This window comes from Schistocerca serialis, chromosome 7, assembly GCF_023864345.2.
Source record: "Schistocerca serialis cubense isolate TAMUIC-IGC-003099 chromosome 7, iqSchSeri2.2, whole genome shotgun sequence".
NCBI classification, from domain to species: domain Eukaryota; kingdom Metazoa; phylum Arthropoda; class Insecta; order Orthoptera; family Acrididae; genus Schistocerca; species Schistocerca serialis.
In genome coordinates, this window is record NC_064644.1 from 611,023,712 (window position 1) to 611,043,537 (window position 19,826).

The 19,826-nt window shown below is 45.4% G+C and overlaps 1 protein-coding gene across 1 annotated transcript in view; it reads left to right on the forward strand.

Annotated features, from left to right (window-relative positions):
- LOC126413294 (caskin-2-like) overlaps positions 1-19,562 on the forward strand; it is a 28,511-nt gene extending 8,949 nt beyond the window's left edge. The window contains exons 3-4 of the mRNA XM_050083194.1: positions 9,548-9,612; positions 19,337-19,562. Coding sequence (XP_049939151.1) covers positions 9,548-9,612; positions 19,337-19,562 — 291 coding nt within the window. The remainder of the gene's footprint in view (positions 1-9,547; positions 9,613-19,336) is intronic.
- Positions 19,563-19,826: the final 264 nt, after the last annotated feature.

Here is a 19,826-nt window from a genome sequence, read left to right on the forward strand (position 1 = left end):
ACATAAATAGATGTGAGCGCAGCACAGGCAAGGATTTTGTAGATGGTGCAGAAGACGGACAAATATAACAATACGAATCGTGTCAGTGCTGATAATGAATCTCACTCGACACTGATGTGTCACTAGTCACACGTCAATAGTCAGACCCGGCAACTTTCACTTCCCCGCCAGTCGGCTATCACTAATGACATGTATTTCTGGACAAGTACCTTAGCCACCGGATATTGCACTTAAATGGGAGCTCCGAAGAAAATTCAATACATTCTAAACGGACACGCACCGCAGAAGATATGTTCTGTCGAATCCGTCTTACGGCGGTCCGACGCTCGTTAACGGTATCGTGTGCACTGCCTCATGTCTTCGTCATTGTAGACTTCCAGCGGAAACATCAACCGCTAGGATTTAAAAGCCAGCACTCGCGTTGTAGGCGCTGCAGTACCGTACACGCATCGTTATCAGGTCGGTCCGATACGTCGTCATTGCGAGCCAGCTAGTCATGCGGGCGCCCTTAAACCAACGGACGCAGCAACAGGTGTTCCACTCGTGGTGGCTTTCATTTACACGGATTCCGCGGCACTGTTACCTTGACTCACTGTTCATCACGTAGTTTTCATCCGAACTGAAACTACTGTGTCGAGGAAACCGAACGAGGTACCGCAGTCATACGACGAAGTCCGCTTTCAAATGTCTAGAAAAAGTAGGACAACTATCTTTATTGAGAAAACAGGAAGCTTCCCATATTTGAGAGGAGATAGCATGGATCAAAACAAGAAAAGTTTGTCTGGCAAACATGGACTCTAAAGCGCAAACCTTATGAGCTATAAGCACTTGTTCACCTTTGCTCATGTGAAACACATCTACCGAAGAAGTGCACATAGTTGTTAACATATGCCATCTAGAGGCGATGTTCACCAGACAATTTGTTTCTTGTTTTGGTCCATACTATCTCTTCACAAAAAATTAAAAGCATAGAAATCGCAGTATAAGAGGTCTTCTGTAAGAGTTATCAGAAAGATTTTCGCATATAACTTATGCCTTTATTTTATCTCCTCAAATTCGTGCCTGTTTTTCAGTTTTATTCTGCAGCTCATAACCAATAAATTATGGTCATAATCCACATCTGCCCCTGGAAATGCCTTACAGTTTAATATTCTCCTTTCCACATCTTAGCATTACAAACCCAAGCTGAAATCTTTCAATGTCCTCAGGTCTCTTTCTGGTATACAGTCTTCTTTAATGAGTTTTAAACGAAGCATTTGCAGTTATAAAATCATGGGCTGTGCTAAATCACTCTTTCATCTAGTTCATGTTCTCCAAGTGAATCTCCTTGTCCTCCTCTTCTTGTTGCCGAATTCCAGCCACACATCGCATTTAAATTTTCGTCTCCCTCAACTAATTTCCTTTACCTTATCACAAATTCTTTCAATATTTTTATCATCTGCGCAGCTAGACGGCTTTTAAACTTGTACTAGGGTGGTTCTGGTTGGCTTCGTGTCTGTCTTGGCTACGATAATTCGTTCACTATATTGTTAATAGTAACTTACCCTAATTTCTATTTTCTTATGCATTATTATACATTTTTCATTTCGTATTGTGCCCAAGTCATGTTCTTGCTCCTACCGAACTTCTTTAATTCTCGACCAATCAACTTTCCTTATTCAGTTCTCCAACTAGCCTACCAGGTTCCACGCTCCGACCCGTAGAATGTCAGTTTCGTTTGCCCTGATGACGAGAACCTCTTAAGTTGTTCCCACTCGGAGATACAAATGGGGGCTATTTCGCCTCCGTAATATTTTACCCTAGTTGGAGTCCTCATCGTCAAGCCGTCTCGCAAAAAATTGCGGCTGTAGTTACCCCTTGCTTTCAGCCGTTCGCAGTACCAGCGCAGAAAGGCTATTTTGGCCAATGTTACAGTGAGTCAGTCATCCACACTGTTGCTCCTGTGACCATCAAAAACTGCTGGCCCTCGTCATAAACCACAGGCCGGTCCTGCTTCTGCGCAGGTACACCTACGTTATGCTTGCACCTACGTTACCGGCTATCTGTCACTCAAGTCAGCACACCTCGGCAAGGAGTATGGTTCGTTTGGCGAGAGGACACCAGGAAAGAAAAACTGTTGTGAAGCCAACGTTAATCCTGTCATAAAAGTGCGTGCGTGAATCGCGTAGCGACAACAGCACACATGTGATTCAGAGCGGCAAACACCCGCTGAAGCAAACACGGGGGAGGGGCGTATGGTCTCCTCAAAATATAAATACGAAGGAGAGCACCAGTGGGTCGGCTCTGCCCCGTGGTCTGGTGTTTCCTGAAGGATGTCTGACGGCGTAAGTACACGTCAGTTGCGATCGGGAACAATTGCTTTATTCAGAGAGTAATAGAATAGTTGCCATGCATTTGACCATGATGGAAATTTTATTTTATCTCAACATATTAATCATAAAGTTTAACGTCTAAGTCGACATATTATGTGAATTTATTGTATATGTGCAGTTAATAGAAAATTAAAGTTCTCGAATTCTCAACCATATATGGAACAGAATCTGATCTGACACGTACAGAAAACCAACAATTGCTACAATTAAAGACTTCAATATACGTAGTGTTCACAGATGAAATATTGATTCTTTTGCACTTTTATATAATGAGACAAATTAGGGAGTTGCAGCTGTTATGTACGCAGCTGAGTTTCGTAACTGAATGCATAAGACGGCAATATAAAATACATTGTGGACAACTCCCAGCACAATCCTTAGATTATGAAGTCATACGCACTGTCTGTGTTTGTTCAAGACACAGTATTAAGTGAGGGATCTGTCAACACATCAGAGACAAACGACGTATCGCTTTCTTATGGGTCATTAAAAAAGATCAGACTAATTGCGGCTGAGGAGGAGAAATTCAAGCAATCATTCCTTGTGCGCTCCAGACGTGAGTGGAACGGGAAGGAACCCTAATCCATGGTGAATGGGTAGTACCCTCTTCCACGCACTTCATGTTTCTTTCCCTTGTACGCATGCAGACGTAGAACTAAAGTTTTCGTTAGTCGAATGCATGTTTTGTATTCCATTTTTTGGACTACTCTCTCTTCACACTGTACTCCTCAGTTTTCTAGATTTATTAACGCGTCTGATATCGTCGAAATTAATTTCTTTCTGTGTCTGTAGTTCGTTGACATGTACATAGGCTATGGTGCTGCGGATATCATTACCGGAATTTACGTTTCACAGTTCCCGAATAGAGGATTCTGCTAAGTTCGAGGGCATTCCATTCAGTTCTTTCCGAAAGATGAGCATATCTAATGACGTTGGCGGGACATTGAAACGTGCTTGAAAGCTAAAGCTCTTTCAGTATTTCCGTCGTGTGGTGGTCTGGTGCCGAGACGATCCAGATGAAAACCCTAGCTTCATTATATAGTAAATGTGTGCCCTCTGTCGTATCACCAAAATTCTGCTCGCAATGTGCGAATATATTGTTCAGAAATGTATTATTAAACCCATATCATTAACTAGGGACACTCTTTCGTCAATCGACAACAGTAAGACCGTATACATTGTCAAACCAATTTATGTGCCAGTTCAGCGTTCAGCAACGAGACTTCTACAGGTAATGAAGTAATTATTTGATATTTTAAACAATAGAAACTCCGGGTGGGAATATAAATAATGCTGGAAAACATAGATTGCTACTTACCGTAAATATAACACTTTAAGTTGCAGACAGGAACAATTAAAAGACACTTAAGTTTTCCACCTCAGCCTTCGTCGAAGAAAGAGACCGCGGCCATATGTGCGTGAGGTATGCTTGCTTGTGTGAATGAATGGAGTGTTTTACTCTTTTTCCGACGGTCGCTGAGGCCGAAAGATGAAGTGTAAGTATCTTTTAATTATGCCTGTCTGCAACTTTGCGTGTTGTCTTTACGGTGAGTAGCAATCTACCTTTTCCTAGACTCTTGATATTTGAAATTTCATTGATACTTCCAGCTGAAAGGATCCATTTTCCTCAAAACGAAAATTCTTTTGCAAAGCACTGAGTACTGCCTAGAGAAACAATCTAGGCGAATTAACCGAATAAAAAAATACACGGCTGAAGTGTCGATGCTAATTACTCATTCAGACGTGCGTACAAGTCGTCGAACTTTTTCTAGAGGGGAGTTGAGCTGTGTGTAATGCAGTACCTAGAGAGTGACATGCTGATGTAGTGGAGTAAGGATAATTGACGATTGGGTTCGGTCACACCAGAGGTTATCATGACATCGTAAATGGGTGACCTCTTAACACTCAGAACGCCCACAAAAATAAGATTAGAATATCAATCACTGATCACAAAAAACAGTGATAAGAACCACTGGTCTGCGAAACGCAGCTGGTGCCTGCTGGCGCCTCCTGCACCTGCACCAACAAGAACTTTCTCTAGTTGTGCAAACCGCACGACAACAGTAAGAAGACATCTTGTAAGTGTTCGGTCGTGGGTTGGAGTGTAAAGAATGTGATCGGTATCATGAGGCGAATTAATTATTTGACTTCGCTCTGTTCTATACATTCAACCTCGTGCACCAATGCCGGTCGGAGTGGGCGTGCAGTTCTAGGCGCTACAGTCTGGAACCGAGCGACCGCTACGGTCGCAGGTTCGAATCCTGCCTCGGGGATGGATGTGTGTGATGTTCTTAGGTTAGTTAGGTTTAGTTAGTTCTGAGTTCTAGGCGACTGGTGACCTCAGAATTTAAGTCGCATAGTGCTCAGAGCCATTTGAACCATTTGAACCCGCACCAATTTACAAACCTGTCTTACGACGTCACAATCTCCTTGTCAAAAGACAGGCAATGACATAACAATATCATCGTTTGGAAGCGTAATTAGTGTGGCGTTTGAGGACTACAACTGCTTAAATGAAGAAGTGGTGATGAATGTGAAAAAGTGTCTTTGGACAGGTGTGCATATTGTGAAACATCCCCTTTGAAAAATTAATGAATTACTGTTCTGATAACCCTCTACGTTAATTTATTTTCAAACAGCTGAGCAAAACGTACTCAGACATTACTCTCTTTACTTATTCTGATCAACACTAAACTGACACACAATATTTTTAGCGCAACGCAATCTGACTTTCAAAAATCCCTACAAAAGAATGGCCCTGACTAACAATAACCTATACCTTTCACGAATCACTTACCTCACAAAAATCTTCGTTACTCGAACTACTGCAATACAGCGAGCCCCAATACAGCCAGCTAAATAAAAGATTCAAACTACTGAAGGCACTAACTACTGATAGGCATAGCTAGCAAATGAAAGATTTTGATAGAGAACAAGCAATGTATTTACCTTAATAATGTTCAAAATTCATCATACATGATATCCAGTATTACAAATTTACTCTTTCTGATGGACACACGTCCAGATCATCTGCTCTCAAAATTCTGCCATCTCTCTTCCCACATCCACCACTGCCGACGGCTCACCTCCAACTGCGCAACGCTACGCGCTGTTCACATCCAACTGCCCAACACTACAATAGCGAATATTCCAACAATGTCAACCAGCCACAGACTGCACACAGCACAGCCAGTGATTTTCGTACAGAGCGCTACGTGACGTTACCAACATAAAAACCTAAATAGCCTACTTACAATTGTTCTGTTCAACTTCATTGAAATCTCACACCCAATAGGTGAGAACCACTATCACGTCAGCAGAAAAAGTTTGTTGTTCACATAATGTAAGTATTTTAAGCAGAGGGAAATACAGAAATAAGCCACCACATTTAAAAGTGTGTCTTTTTGAGTCCTGTTATACGGATATTTTCTTTCTTCGCGCTTCCAAAAATTCTCTTTTAGACCTTCGACAGGTGGTCATTCAGATGTGTCTCGTGACAATAAGGGCAGTTTTGCATGGTACTGGATGATAACGCTGTTTCCGACGTGAGCGATCTGTGTTGAAGCACATTTTCATGCAGTTCTGCCCGACGAAGGCCACGCACTTCTCTCGTGAGAAAAAAGACGGTGGATATCGCAGAGATGTCATGTGGTGCCTAGTGGCATTTACGACTTCGATACACTGGGATCGCTTGCGCATTTCACAACAATAAATAAACATAACAGATTTTTACCCGCCCGTCGGTGGTTCTAGGCGCTACTGTCCGGAACCGAGCGACCGCTACGGTCGCAGGTTCGAATCCTGCCTCGGGCATGGATATGTGTAATTTCCTTAGGTTAGTTAGGTTTAATTAGTTCTAAGTTCTAGGCGACTGATGACCTCAGAAGTTAAGTCGCATAGTGCTTAGAGCCATTTTGAACCCTTCAGCGGAGTGTGCGCCGATTTGAAACTTCAAACTCTTTTTGAAGCCCAGTTATGGTATATCATATTCTGATTTCGTTTTGAAAGCAATATTTGGAAGTGAGAAAGGAATCAACGGAAATATTACCTTGAATGGAGAACCCCTGAAAGTGGTAGAAAGTTTCACTTATTTAGGGAGTGAAATATCTAGGGATGGAAGAATAACGAACGAAATTAATAGGAGGTTACAGAAGGGAGGCAATTTCTACCAAACAATAAAACACCTGATTTGGAATAATGAAGTTTCAGAAAGAGCAAAACGCCTTATGTATGAGAATTATTACATCCCTATTGTCACCTATGGTGGAGAAACATGGACATTGGCAGAAAGGGGCTGGAGCAGACTGCAAGCAGGGGAAATGAAATTTCTCAGAGCAGTTAAGGAAAAAACAAGAATGGACAGAGTAAAGAATGTAGAGATTAGAGAGGACCTCAAACAAGAAAGTATGAGAGAAGAAATTGAAAGGAAGAGATTAAGATGGTATGGGCATGTTAAGGGGATGCATGGGCAGAAACTCCCCAAAATTATGGAAGAACTAAAGATGGATGGGAAAAGACCTAGAGGGCGCCCAAGAATACGGTGGAAAATGGGAGTAAGAACATCTGTAGAAAGGAGAGGTGTGACCTGGCAGCAGGTGGAGGAAGAAAAGTGGTGGGAGGACCGAGCCAAATGGAGAGGACTCATCAGCACCCAGACCCGGCAGTAGTTGGAGCGGGATTCGGATATAGATAGATAGATATTCTGATTTCGCAAATAGTGCGAGTGACGGTTTGTATGTGTGTTTGTTTCTGCATAATGAAGGCGTCACAAAATCTATGGGTGGACAGACAAAAATACTATTTTCTAAGATTAGCACGTAAAAAAAAAAACACAAGATACTTTGTCCAATTTTTCGATTGCGATGAAACCGCAAAGAGACGACTTTAGCGCAAGAGAGGCAGCAGAACAACGTACCTTCACATAAACCTCGCATAAAATATCTATACAAGTACTTGATCTTGTAAGGAGAACAAATTCTCGAAATGTGTCGGGCTGAGCGTGAAAAAACACGAAACGTATGCACTGTCCCGTTATTTAAATCAAGAATAAAATTGCGTGTCGGACCGGGACTCTGAACCCATCCCTTTGCCTGTGGCAGGCAAATACAGTATGGACTGTGAGCTAACCTGACGAGACGCAAGACCCGCCCTTACAGTTTCATCCACTACTTCTCTCCAGTTTTGGTCTGCGTGGAGGTTTCAGATCAGCGCACAGTCAACTCCAGAGTCAAAATTCATGTCGGGAGCAATGGCTGTGGCTAAGCTATTTGCCCGCAGTATCTTCTCTTTCAGGGCTGCTAGTCCCACAAAGGGTGTAGCAGAGCTTCTGTGAAGTTTCCAGGGTAGGAGAGAGGCGACTATGAGGGCAGATACTAAGTCGGGCCAGGATAGCGCAGCCGGTAAATCTTTTTCCGGAAAAGGTCAAGGCTGCAGGTTCGAGTCCCTGACTGGCATGCAGTTAAAACGTGCATCGAAGCTTCATAAAATAAACGGTTTTTCAGTTACAGTATTTACTGACCGTCACGTAATACAACCTATATCGCCGGATCCTTGTATCCGAAATAACTAAATTCCACAAGGAAATAGAAGAAATAGTGAGAACTGGCACCTGAAGTTCCAGAAGTTCAGCGACACTCGATAAAAATGTCACGAAGTTCAGAGTGTACCACATACACTGATGAGCTAGAGCTTCATGACCAGATACCCAATGTCCATCTGTGGTACGGACAGCAGCGGCGATGCGTCGTGGCATAGAAGCAGTGAGGCCTTTGTAGGTTTCTAGACGGACTCGGCACCACATCTGTACACACAGGTGACCTAATTCCAGCGAATTCCGGGGAGGGGGGCCATGAGCTCTTATGCCACGTTCAATGACAGCCCCGATGTTTTCGATCGGGTTCAGATCTGGCGATTTGGGGGGTCCTCCACATCAAATGGGACTCACCACTGTATTACTCAAACCACTCCGTCACATTCCTGGCCTTCTGACATGGCACATTATCCTGCTGAAAATGCCCCAGGCGTCTGGAAACATCGATCACCAGTGTACAATAGTCCTTGGCCGTCATGGCGCCCTCCTCGAGCTCCAGTGGACCCACGGATGTCCACGGGAATGTTCCCCACAGTATAAAGGAGCCGCTACCAGCTTGTCTCCGTCGCGAAGTTCAGGTGGTAAGGAGTCGATCCCGTGAAAGACGAAGATATCGGGATTGATCAGACCGTGCTATGCTTTGCCACTGTGCCGATGTCCAGTGCCAACGGTCACGCACCTGTTTCATTCGTAATTTGCGATATTGCGGCGTTAACATTGGCACAGGCGTAGGTCGTAGGCTGCGGAGGCCCATCGTTACGAATGTTCGGTATACTTTGTGTTCAGGCACTCTTGTAGTTGCTCAGGATTAAAATGTGATGTCATTTCCCCTACAGTTTCGACGCCTGTCCTGTTTACCAATCTTCCCAGCGTACGACGTCCGACATGTCTAATGAGGGCTGGCCGCCCAACCCGACGACGTCTGGGCGTGGTTTCACGGCGGTTTTGCAACGTCAAGAGACTGACTACAGCACTCCTCGAACAGACGACAGGTCGTGCAGTTTCCGAAATGCTCGTGGCGAGCCTCCGGGCCCTCACAGTCTGCCCTCAGTCAAACTCGCGCGACTTCCCATTCTGTACAGGGACGGCACGCTCACTGGTACTGCTTGCAGCCACCGTGCGTGGGTCTGACCAGCAGTCGTTCCTCGCCAGGTGGCGCTGCCACCGCTTGGACGGGTTTATATCGATAGTCGCAATGTTCTGGGTGATCAGTGTAACACTATCTGGCGTAAATGTCTCCGATTCTATCACCTGCGTTCAAGCAGTGCTGCGACAGGCAAAGTCTCATGGCAGTACTGTAGAGTGAGACGACGAAGAGAACTGACTTTCGCCTTCTCCGGGGCAGGTTTTATCGCCATTTTCGAAGTTCTCCAGGCAACCTACTTGTGTAGTCGACTGTCACATAGCATACCAGCTGTTGCCACCTTTGGTGGAGCCGCTAAATAGACGATGCCTATGGTCTCTGCCATCGACATGTCTTCGTCCATCGCCAGCAAAGAGATATTATGTTCAAAATCTTGGCGGAACCACATTTGCTCAGCATGACGAAGTTGATGTATGACATCGGCTTTGTGTTTCCCTACAGGTTCCCCAGCGAGGAATTCAGACGCTGGTTTGCTGTACACTCAAGGTGTTTGAGAAAGTCTTACGGTATTTCTTGACGAACTAAACTAATACGAGGTTCGCAGGTTTCCAGGCATATCATCTAACTGCTGGCATAGTCCACAGTTGCGTTCTGTTACCAGTCAATTACTCGCATGCATACCTGACAACCCAAAATCTCCCATCCCGTGTTCAGTGTCGAGACGTCTGCTCTTCTCACTATCCGTCCGATCCTCCAATTATCAAAACGACCCCTCTAACTCCACCTCCTCCATTTCATCTCCGGGTATAACCTTTCAATCGACCATTCAAAAATGCAGACTGAGGATAAAACATGGGCGTGATAGCTCGAAACCGGTTATGGCACTGAAATAAAGCAGGCTAAAATGTGGTTGCGTTGTTCACCCACAATCATTGACGGCCGTGAAATTCACAAGACCTAACATGGATATAGTAACACTGACTTAATTTTACCACAGACTGTACCCCTTTTTACGGTTCCATACCTCAGTCGATTAAAACGGAACGATTATAGCATCACTTTGTTGCCTGTCCTTCCGTCCGCCTGTCTGTCCGTTCGTACGACTGCTTAAAAACGAGTGGACGTATCAAGTTATGTTAGATATCCAGGTCACTGGTCCCTTGGCGGTATAATAAATGTTAGCTACTATCCCAGTGCAATAAAAAGGTAGGGCCATTTATGTCACACATTTTGATACTGGCAAACTCACTCATCAAAATCTATAGGATCTTCCCATTGACACAGAATAATGAAATGTGGTAAAAATCAAGGTGTGTGTCATTTGTTGTCCGTTGTCTGAGTGTCACACCATCTGTTAAGACCCTTTTTTCTCGGGAACGGGTATATGTATCAAGTTGAAATTTGTGTTACAAATTAATATCTTAAGTTTCTTGGCGGTGAACTAAATGTAAGCTTCTAAATCAATTCAGTTGGAATATGCAGCTATGTATGTAACATATTTTGATGCTCGCTAACTCCCGCGTGAAAATCTACAGGCTACTTACCGTTGACCTACGATCACGAAATTTGGCAAGTAATAATGTATAACAGTACAAGTAAAGGAAAAATTCGGAAAGTGTTAATTTGTAATTATGGAAACGAAAGATTTTATTTTCATTTGTTATCTGACTTCAGTCTTAAAATTAACACATTCTCGAAAGCTATATGTAAACTGAAGGGAGGGGAAGGAAAAGGAGGGGACTATTGATGTAAGCTGCATTGGGGCTTTATGTGGAATCAGTGGCGAAGAACGAAAATATGAGCCTGTCCGGTATTCGAACCGGGGATCTACTGCCTACCAGGCAGTTGCGTTAACCACTTTTTTTTAAATCTCATTTTGTTCGCTTTTGTTCGTTGAATCTGCTCGGAGTGGACGTTGTAAGACATCCGTTGAAGTTGGTTGTTAATGGATTAACTCAGTTTTTTATTACAGAGGGCAGTTGAACCCTCTGACCGAACACGCTGAAGTACCGTGCCGGCTGCCACTGAGCCACAGGGACGTCAGTGTTGATCGCAACTGCGCCAGCTGTCTCGGTGCACCTCTCGTCCGACCCGTATTCCCACCTACCGCAGCCTGTCCCTAGATCCACGCTCCGTGTCCTACGTGCTAACCACTTCGACATTCCCGCAGAATATCAGACGTAATTGTGCATCCGCACCGAAGAAGGTGGATTCGTGAACCGTCGACGCGAATCAGTTTTATGAATGTGTGGTGTCTGTCCTTTCTGTCACGTCTGAAAAAACAGACACCACGCATCCATATAATTCTAGAAAATCTTGGAATTACCAGGATCGATAGCATGCCGATGTCATTGTCGATAACAGGCAAAAGTCGTCGAGATTCTCTATTCCCGGAATGGATGAGTTGATTATACACATAATTGAGTGCGTACTGAGACCTCGGACAGCATCTCCTATTCGACCCTGGATAACTTTATTTTGTTATCGATGCTTAGCCTATAACCATTTTGTCAAGAGAATGTTAATTACTTTGACCTGATCATCCGAGACGTTTACCGTCCCCGGCAGAACTGCACGTGTACAGACACAAGTGACGGGAACGCAAGCTACTCCGGCGCCGCTGGCGAGTGCAGCGGCGCCAGTTGCCGCACGCCTCGCCGTAGGCCCCTGCGGCCTCGGCCCGGCTCGGCTGCGCCCTCCTGCACTGTTTGTCGCGCAAACAACGCACGCAGACTAATACGACTGGCGGCCATTTCCCGCCGCTCCTCATTACTGGGGAGGCCGAGTTCTCCGCGCCGGCGTCGTCACCGGCTGAGTTGTCTGACCGGCTGTCCCGTGGCGGGCCCCACAGGACGTGGCGGCGTACGTCTGACAACAGCACGGCGCTCGCCCTCGCCGGGACACGCCTTGTCGCTCGTCAGCACTCGCCTCGCCATTGCCGGCGCTCAGAGTAGCACACCGAGAGAGAGCTCACCGCAGAACTCAGAAAATGACGAGAGCGGACATTCTCTGCCTCGGGGCGCCGGCAGCAGCTCTTTCTCAGTTATTCCACAGGCCGAAGGTTTGAAAACGCGAGTGGCGTTCCCTCTGGGCCTAGACGCGGCAGCTTTGGTGCTGTGCCGCACGTTCTTCATCGCGCGTGTAGACCTGATGGAAGCAAACACACACGCCACGACCGGTCAGCGGCCGGAGCACACGAACGCTCGAGTTGTTGCGCTCTTGGAACTAGGTCCTACTTATGCACTAGACATCTTAGCACTGTGTTACAGTAAATGAAAATCTAAGACATTCTAATGTATTAACAGCCATCAGTGTCTTTCTTTATCATATTTTAGTTTCTATATTTCATGGACTATAATACGCACCTTAATTTTTAAGCATTTAAAAAAAAAAAACATTTTCACCATTTTCATTTTCAGATGGCAAAGACAGACTAAAAAATTTCGGAGTTCATAAAACCGAGCTGACCTTTAAAGTCCTTGAGAATCGCCATCTGAAATTTCCTTCTGGGTCGCATTAGTAAAAAGCAGACATCAGACAAGCAGTGACTTTATTGTACAAATGACACGTTTCGGAATCTATCAATCATCAGATATCCTGAATACGTACAGTAATCGCTCCTAGATATCTGATGATAGATAAATTACGAAGCGCGTCATATGAACAATAAACTAATTGAAACTTCCTGGCAGATTAAAACTGTGTGCCGGACCGACACTCGAACTCGGCCCCTTTGCCTTTCGCGGGCAAGTGCTCTACCGACTGAGCTACCCAAGCACGGCTCACGCCCCGTCCTCAAAGCTTTACTTCTGCCAGTACCTCGTCTCCTGCCCTCCAAACTTTACAGAAGCTATCCTTCCTTTCAGGAGTGCTAGTTCTGCAAGGTTCGCAGGAGAGCTTGTGTAAAGTTTGGAAGGTAGGACACGAGGTACTGGCAGAAGTAAAGCTGTGAGGACGGGGCGTGAGTTGTGCTTGGGTAGCTCAGCTGGTAGAGCACTTGCCCGCGAAAGCCAAAAGTCCCGAGCTCGAGTCTCGGTCCGGCACACAGTTTTAATCTGCCAGGAAGGTTCATACCAGCGCACACTCCGCTGCAGAGTGAAAATCTCATTCTGGAATAAAGTAATTCCTTGCCTAATGTTTGACTTTTACCAACGACCGAGTCAGCCTGAAGGCAGAACTACTGATTACTATAATAATGGCCGACTGCCTTCTCCATGACTTTGCCACACGTATATGACTGAAATTAAAAACATTCTCGAAAATCTTGGAATCCTTGGGACCCATATGTTGCCAGTAACAGTGTGGAATACAGTTTTAATACACCAGTTCAGGATATACTAGCACGCATGACAGGTTATGTCTCTCTCTCTCTCTCTCTCTCTCTCTCTCTCTCTCTCTCACTCACTCACTCACTCCCTCTCTCAGAACTTTGAACGCCTTCCTTTTCTGACGAACTGTCGACTTCCATCTCGGCCCCTGTGCTTTTTTGCAGCTCGTGTTATCTGTCGACTGTGTAGAACAAAGTTCTGGGCGACTTGCAACGCATTCTTACTCGTTAAGCGCTGCCTCGGATTTCCGACGACAAGCGTAAACAGAAGGTCCTTTGATTATCTAAAAACAAAGAACGTCTAAGCCTGTTTGAAAGATTGAATTATCTGGGAGCTTTACACAGTCTCCTTGTTGGAGAAGCGATACAAATAGCCTGCAAAGTGAATCAACGAACAAAACGGGCGCGTGAGACGTGCGGCATTGTAGTTCCAAGTGGGCGGGCGGAGGAGAATCCGTCTGTCGACAGACCTGCGCAAAATAAAAGAACAATATGAGCTGCAACGGCTTCGGGGAAGGCAAGGCACGTAATCCCAACGCAACATCGAGATGGGAAATTACAGTGACAAAAGGGAGGAACAGACAGAAATGGTGTCCATCCTCTTATCATCTTCATGATACATTCTGCAGTCCCATTTTTTCCGTCGAGGTGTATTTCATTTAAAAGAAAAAATATATCGTTTTAAGTAGCTTTGCAACGCTCTTCTACGTGCAGTCGGGACCGGCCGACCACCGTGTCATCCTCAGGTGTGGCATGGAAGGGCGTAGGATCATCACGGTGCTCTCCCGGTAGCAGACCTGGCCCGCTACTTCAGATTCAAGCAACTCCTCAACTGGCTAACACGTTGCAGAGTGCTGCCTGTACCACTCCTCCTACAGAAGAAAAACCCCTGACTGTACCGGGAATCGAAACCGGATCGCCCGCATGACGGCACTGACCACTCAGCTACTCTAACGGAACGAAATAAAAATCGACAAAAGGACAATTAAGCTGATTACAATATACAACAAAGAAGATATGAATGTTAAAACAGAGGGAAGTTAAACTGAACTGGTTCCACAACACAGATAATAGACAAAAATGATAACTGGTAACTTAGCGAGCAAAAAAGAAATATGATTCAGAATCCCAATGGTAAACCATACTTTCCAAGAAAATTAACTCTTTTGTGCAGCAAAATGGGGTTAGATACTTTTCTGTACGGCTGTGGAAGCTGGACACTGAAGAAGAGACAAAGAGATAAAATTGAAGCATTCGAGATGTGGGTTTGGAGTAGAATAGAGAAAATAAAGTGGGTAGGTAAAGTGAAGATTAGTAAAGTAGTTTTTGTAAACCTGATCAAGAAAATGCAAGCAAGCTGGGTGTAAACATACTGTGACGAAAAGGAATTCAATCAACAGCTATAGGAGGTACAGTGGAAGGACGGAAAATTACGAAGGGGAAAGTAAAAATGCTGTATAAAGTGAAAAGAGGAAGATACCAGACTACGATGTAGTTGATAAGGAACAGAATCATATGGATGTTGCAGCTGTGTCGGGAACCTGCCAATAGGCTGATCATCTTATTATGGGAACTAGAAACGACGGGAGGTAGAAATATTAGACTTAAGCTTGTCTGTGTGGCGACAGAACGGTTTCCGGTCACACTCTATCACTAACATTCCTAAATTCGGTTCTGAACATGCCGACAAGGGATAAAAGTCACAACGGCAGACTGTTGGCTTGGACGTTGCCAGCCCCTGAGCCCGGCGGCGTACTTTTCGTTTCGACGAAGTCAGTCAGTGCTGGCTGACACCTACACTTTGCGTTCGGCTAACATCAGTGCATGCGAACGGCTGTAACAAGTTAAAAAAACGGATTTTGTAATTTTAATAAAGTTTATTGAAACGTTCAGCACAAACACATGATTTTGATTTGGACGTATTACAAAAGCTAACCATCTGTACAGTTAATTTTCTAGCTGCACCGTGTTGAAGGTTTTTGTGTTTGTCTCCTAGCATTAAGAACAATATCGATGCCTACTGTGCACCTTTCCTTCCCTTTTATCTTTGCTTCTTTCTGTATCGATACAGACTGGAGTTTTCTCAAGCGAATGCCGTGTGAGCGCTCCTGCCAATTGTTTCCGGACTATCGTGATCGACACTTTCCATCCTGCCATGTCTCGGAATACATACAACGCATTCGTAACAGCAGCGTTCAAAAAGAGATCGAATGCTCACTTTCTATGTGATTTCGCTATCCTTCTCAGTGCGTTGCTACTTATCTAATCAGGAAGGTGAGTAGCATTTCCTTTATTGTATTCAGTAACAATTTTTGTTTTTGATGAACTCCGGCTGTCTTGTTTTCCATTTCACTCGAACACACACGTCAGGTGGTCACCTCAGCGGGAAGCCCAGTAACGTGTTAATTATTTCACTTTAACTGGAAAAAGTGAGAAAGAAACATAAAAATATCATCAAATTTTATACTGACGTGTTAAATATAAGACACTATCTGCGTAAGTTGTATGTAGAATGTGTCAAAAAAAAAAAAAAAACTCGGTAGTCTTCTCTTCTTCTTCTTCTTCTTCTTCTCTTTCTTTTGACATTGTTACATATCTAGACACAGTCGCCATGGTTAGTATCGGATTTGGCGTTGTTAATGTCAGAGGATGGCCCGATGCCCTCCGTGTCGCCGTCTCGGAATTTCTGTACTACAATTGTCCATAGGTAGTATTTTCCATGTGAAAGAAAGTGTGCGAACGTTTTCTAAATTCTTGCGAATCTTCTGAGGCGGACGTGGGTACTAGGCCGGTATTCGCCTAGTCGGAAGTGGAAAACAGCCTAAAAACCGCATCCAGGATGGCCGGCTCAGCGGTTCTCGTCGTCAACCCGACGGGCGGATTCGATACGGGACCGACGTGCCTGACCTAATACTGCAAGCGACGTGCTTATAACACGCGTTGCTATCCCGGCTTTAAGAAAACTCACAAGCGGAGCGCACCTACTCGTCATACCGATTTCGTCCAGATTTATGGTGTATGCAGGGCTAGGCCAAAAATGAAAGTGACAGAAATGGGCGATCAGTATGGCCGAGCGTTTAGAAAAGAATAATATTTTGGTATGGATCTGCCTAAGGTACGAGCCAGTTATTGTAGCCTAGTATGTAGGCAGTGGTTGGCGCAGCGGAAGGAGTTCTTTACACTGGAGGTCCACTTTGCAACCACGACACCATGCAGTGCGGTACAGCATGTCGAATGGACAGCTCAGGGTTCGTATCACGTTCTCTTCACTGATGAGTGTCGCATATGCCTTTGGCCAGACAATCTTCGGAGACGTGTTTGGAGGCTACCCGGTCTGGCTCAACGCCTGTCCGGCGAGTGCAGCAATTTGGGGGTTCCCTGTTGTTTTGGGGTGGCATTATGTGGAGCCGACGTACGCCATGTCATGAAATGCGCTGTAACGGCTGTATGATACGTGAATGCCATCCTCCGACCCATAGTGCAACCATATCAGCTGCATATTGGCGAGGTATTCCCGCCCCCATCGCGCACATCCTTCAGGATGACGACATCGCTCGATTAGAGTGGCCAGCATGTTCTCCAGACATGAACCCCATCGAACGTGCCAGGGATAGATTGAAAAGGGCTGTTTATAGACGACGTGACCCACAAACCACTCTAAGGGATCTACGCCGAATCGCTGTTGAGGAGTGGGACAATCTGGACGAACAGTGCCTTGATAACCTTGTGGATATTATGCCACGACGAATACATTCATGAATCAAAGTAAGAAGACGTGCTACTGGGCATTAGAGGTAGCGGTGTGTGCAGCAATCTGGACCACCACATCTACAGATCTCGGTGTATGGTAGTACCACATGCATTGTAAGGTTTTCATGAGCAATAAAAAGGGTGGAAATGATGTTTATGGTGATCTCTATTCCAATTTTCTATACAGGTTCCGGAATTCTCGGAACGGAGGTGATGCAAAACTTTCTTTGATGTGTGTATTATTGATGACTAACGTCTCTGTTAATGTATCTATTGTGTTTGTTAAACTGATGGAAAAATAGTACGAACTTATGCGGCAATCCAGTATTTTGGTTTATTTGCAGTTTAAGTAACGTAAAAATTGGAAATAACTTTTCACACAGAGACTCCAACTCACGGCCTGCCGTACTCTTTCCGGTGCCCCAACCGCTGGCTACGAAGTACGATAACGTCAGCGGGTCACTTGTCACCAGCCCCGGCCAAATAAGCTATTTTCTCCAAATACTTGGCTATCTCGAGATCCCTCTTCCGTCGCTTTCATTTCTGACCAAACCGTGCATATATCGTAAATCTGGACGAAGTCGATGATGACGAGTAGGTGTCAGTAGAAAGTAGTTAAATTCGATGGAGCATCTATTAGGTCCGTGCATAGCTTTATAACGGTTTCCCATTTATTTACTAAACACTACAGATACACAGAACAGATATTTTAGAATTCTGAAGTATGGTTTCCTTCACTATCTACAGCAGTCTTCCAAAGTAGGCGTGAGTTTTCGATTCCAACTGTAGATATCACGTGATTTTGAGGCGAAAAACTCGTCGAGCCATGTTCGGAGTACATTTTTATCTGGAAAGTAAGTTCCTTGAAGGCGGTTCCACACACAGCGAAAAAGGTGAAAATCTAAGGACGCAGAATCAGGTGAATAATGAGGGTGCGGAATGTCTTTCCAGCGCAACCGATGTATAATGTTTCTCATCAGTCAAGGAGAACACGGGCGGGCGTTATCGTGGTGCAGCATCGCTTCACGCAGCCTTCCTGATCTTTGTACGTGGATTGCGTCTGGAAGACATCTCAGTAGCTGACAGTAAGTGTCAACAGTGACGGTTACACTTGGGCAAAGCAATTCGCAGCACGCCACACGCTCGCTGTTGCACCAGACGCATAACATCGTCTTTCGTGGATGCGTGCAGGTCTTTGTACGGGGAAATGCTGCTTTGTTCAGGCTCAACCATTCCTTTCTTTTCCTCATGTTAGCACAAAGACGCCTCTACTCGTCATCAGTGACGATACAGGACAAGAATGGTCGGTGCTGTTCACGAGCCAAGTGATGACGCGCAAGCAGAGATACGGCCACCCGACGAATTTTGTAGTTTTGACTTAGGGCATGCAGCACCTGTACACCCGATTTATGAACCTTCCCCATTGCATGCAAATTTCGTTAAAATGATCAGTTCATCACATTTGCCAGTTCTCGAGTACAGTGACGTAAATCATTGTGGATTAATGCATTTCAACAATCCTGAACATGGAGAGTCACTAAAGTCAAGACGATCCTTCTTGAAGCGACAAAACCATTTTCGTGCCGCGCTCTGCCCACTGGCGTTGTCCCCACACACGGCACAAGCATTTCTAGCTGCGTCCGCTGCCGTCACGCTAAATTCATCTCGGACAGATGACTGTTCTGGAAATGTTCCGATTTTTCCACTTGGCACTCCATTCTCTCATTCCATAGCCCCACACTTAGTACCTGCAAATGATAAAATAACAGTACGTAAACTGAAATAGCCACAGTGAATTACTTATGACAAACGTTAATCGATAAATAACACATAGAAACCGGAATACCAACATACAAAACAAAAGGCTACGAACTATTGCAGCAATCTAATATTTCTTATTAAGGAAGGCCACATTTGTAGTAAATAGGACAATATTTGATATGAAATCAGATGCGGATAGTAGCCACACGTATAGAGTTATCTCGCAAACGCCTCAGTTTTGGACCCGTGTTTACTGGAACATTTTTATTTCTGTTGTCCTCTACTTTGACATGTGTCAGCTTTTGCAGCAAATTATGATACACCTTTATAAAAAATTTTCACTCTGGCGCCCGTGAAGCAGCCGTTGATGTCGCTTCGGCCCTTTCGTGAAGAAGTTGACCTGCGTCTGCGTGTACGGCAGTTGTGAGCACCCGATTACTACACTCTGACAGGACGAGCGGACAGGAGCATTCTCGTGGTGGTGAGAGTGAAGCGTCGCGTGTAGGGGAGCGACCCGGCACGCGAGTGCAGAGACCTGTGGCGGCCCAGGCGCCGGCCCCCGGCCCCCGGCCCCCGGCCCCTGGGGAGCGCTCGTCAGAGAAACTGCAGCCAGCGGAGACAGCAGAGCGCCGCCACGTGTGCCGTGACGCGGCCGCTGCGCCGGTGCGGCGGCTTTGACGCCTGTGTGTCCCGTGTGTGCTGTGTCTGTGTGTGGGCGGCGCCTGCCAGCCCGCTGGCTTTGCCTCTGTCGCAGCCGCGGCCGCGGCCGCGGCCGCTGTGCTAACATCCGACCTCTGTCACGTGCCATTCACCTGCCTGCCATTCCTGTGCAAGTTCCTGCAGTGTACAGGGATTGGACGTGCAGCGCTAGGTTTTCATGTATTTCGCCAGTATTCGGCTTCTGCTTGTTCGCCACTCTCACCCGTCTACACGTTTGCACGA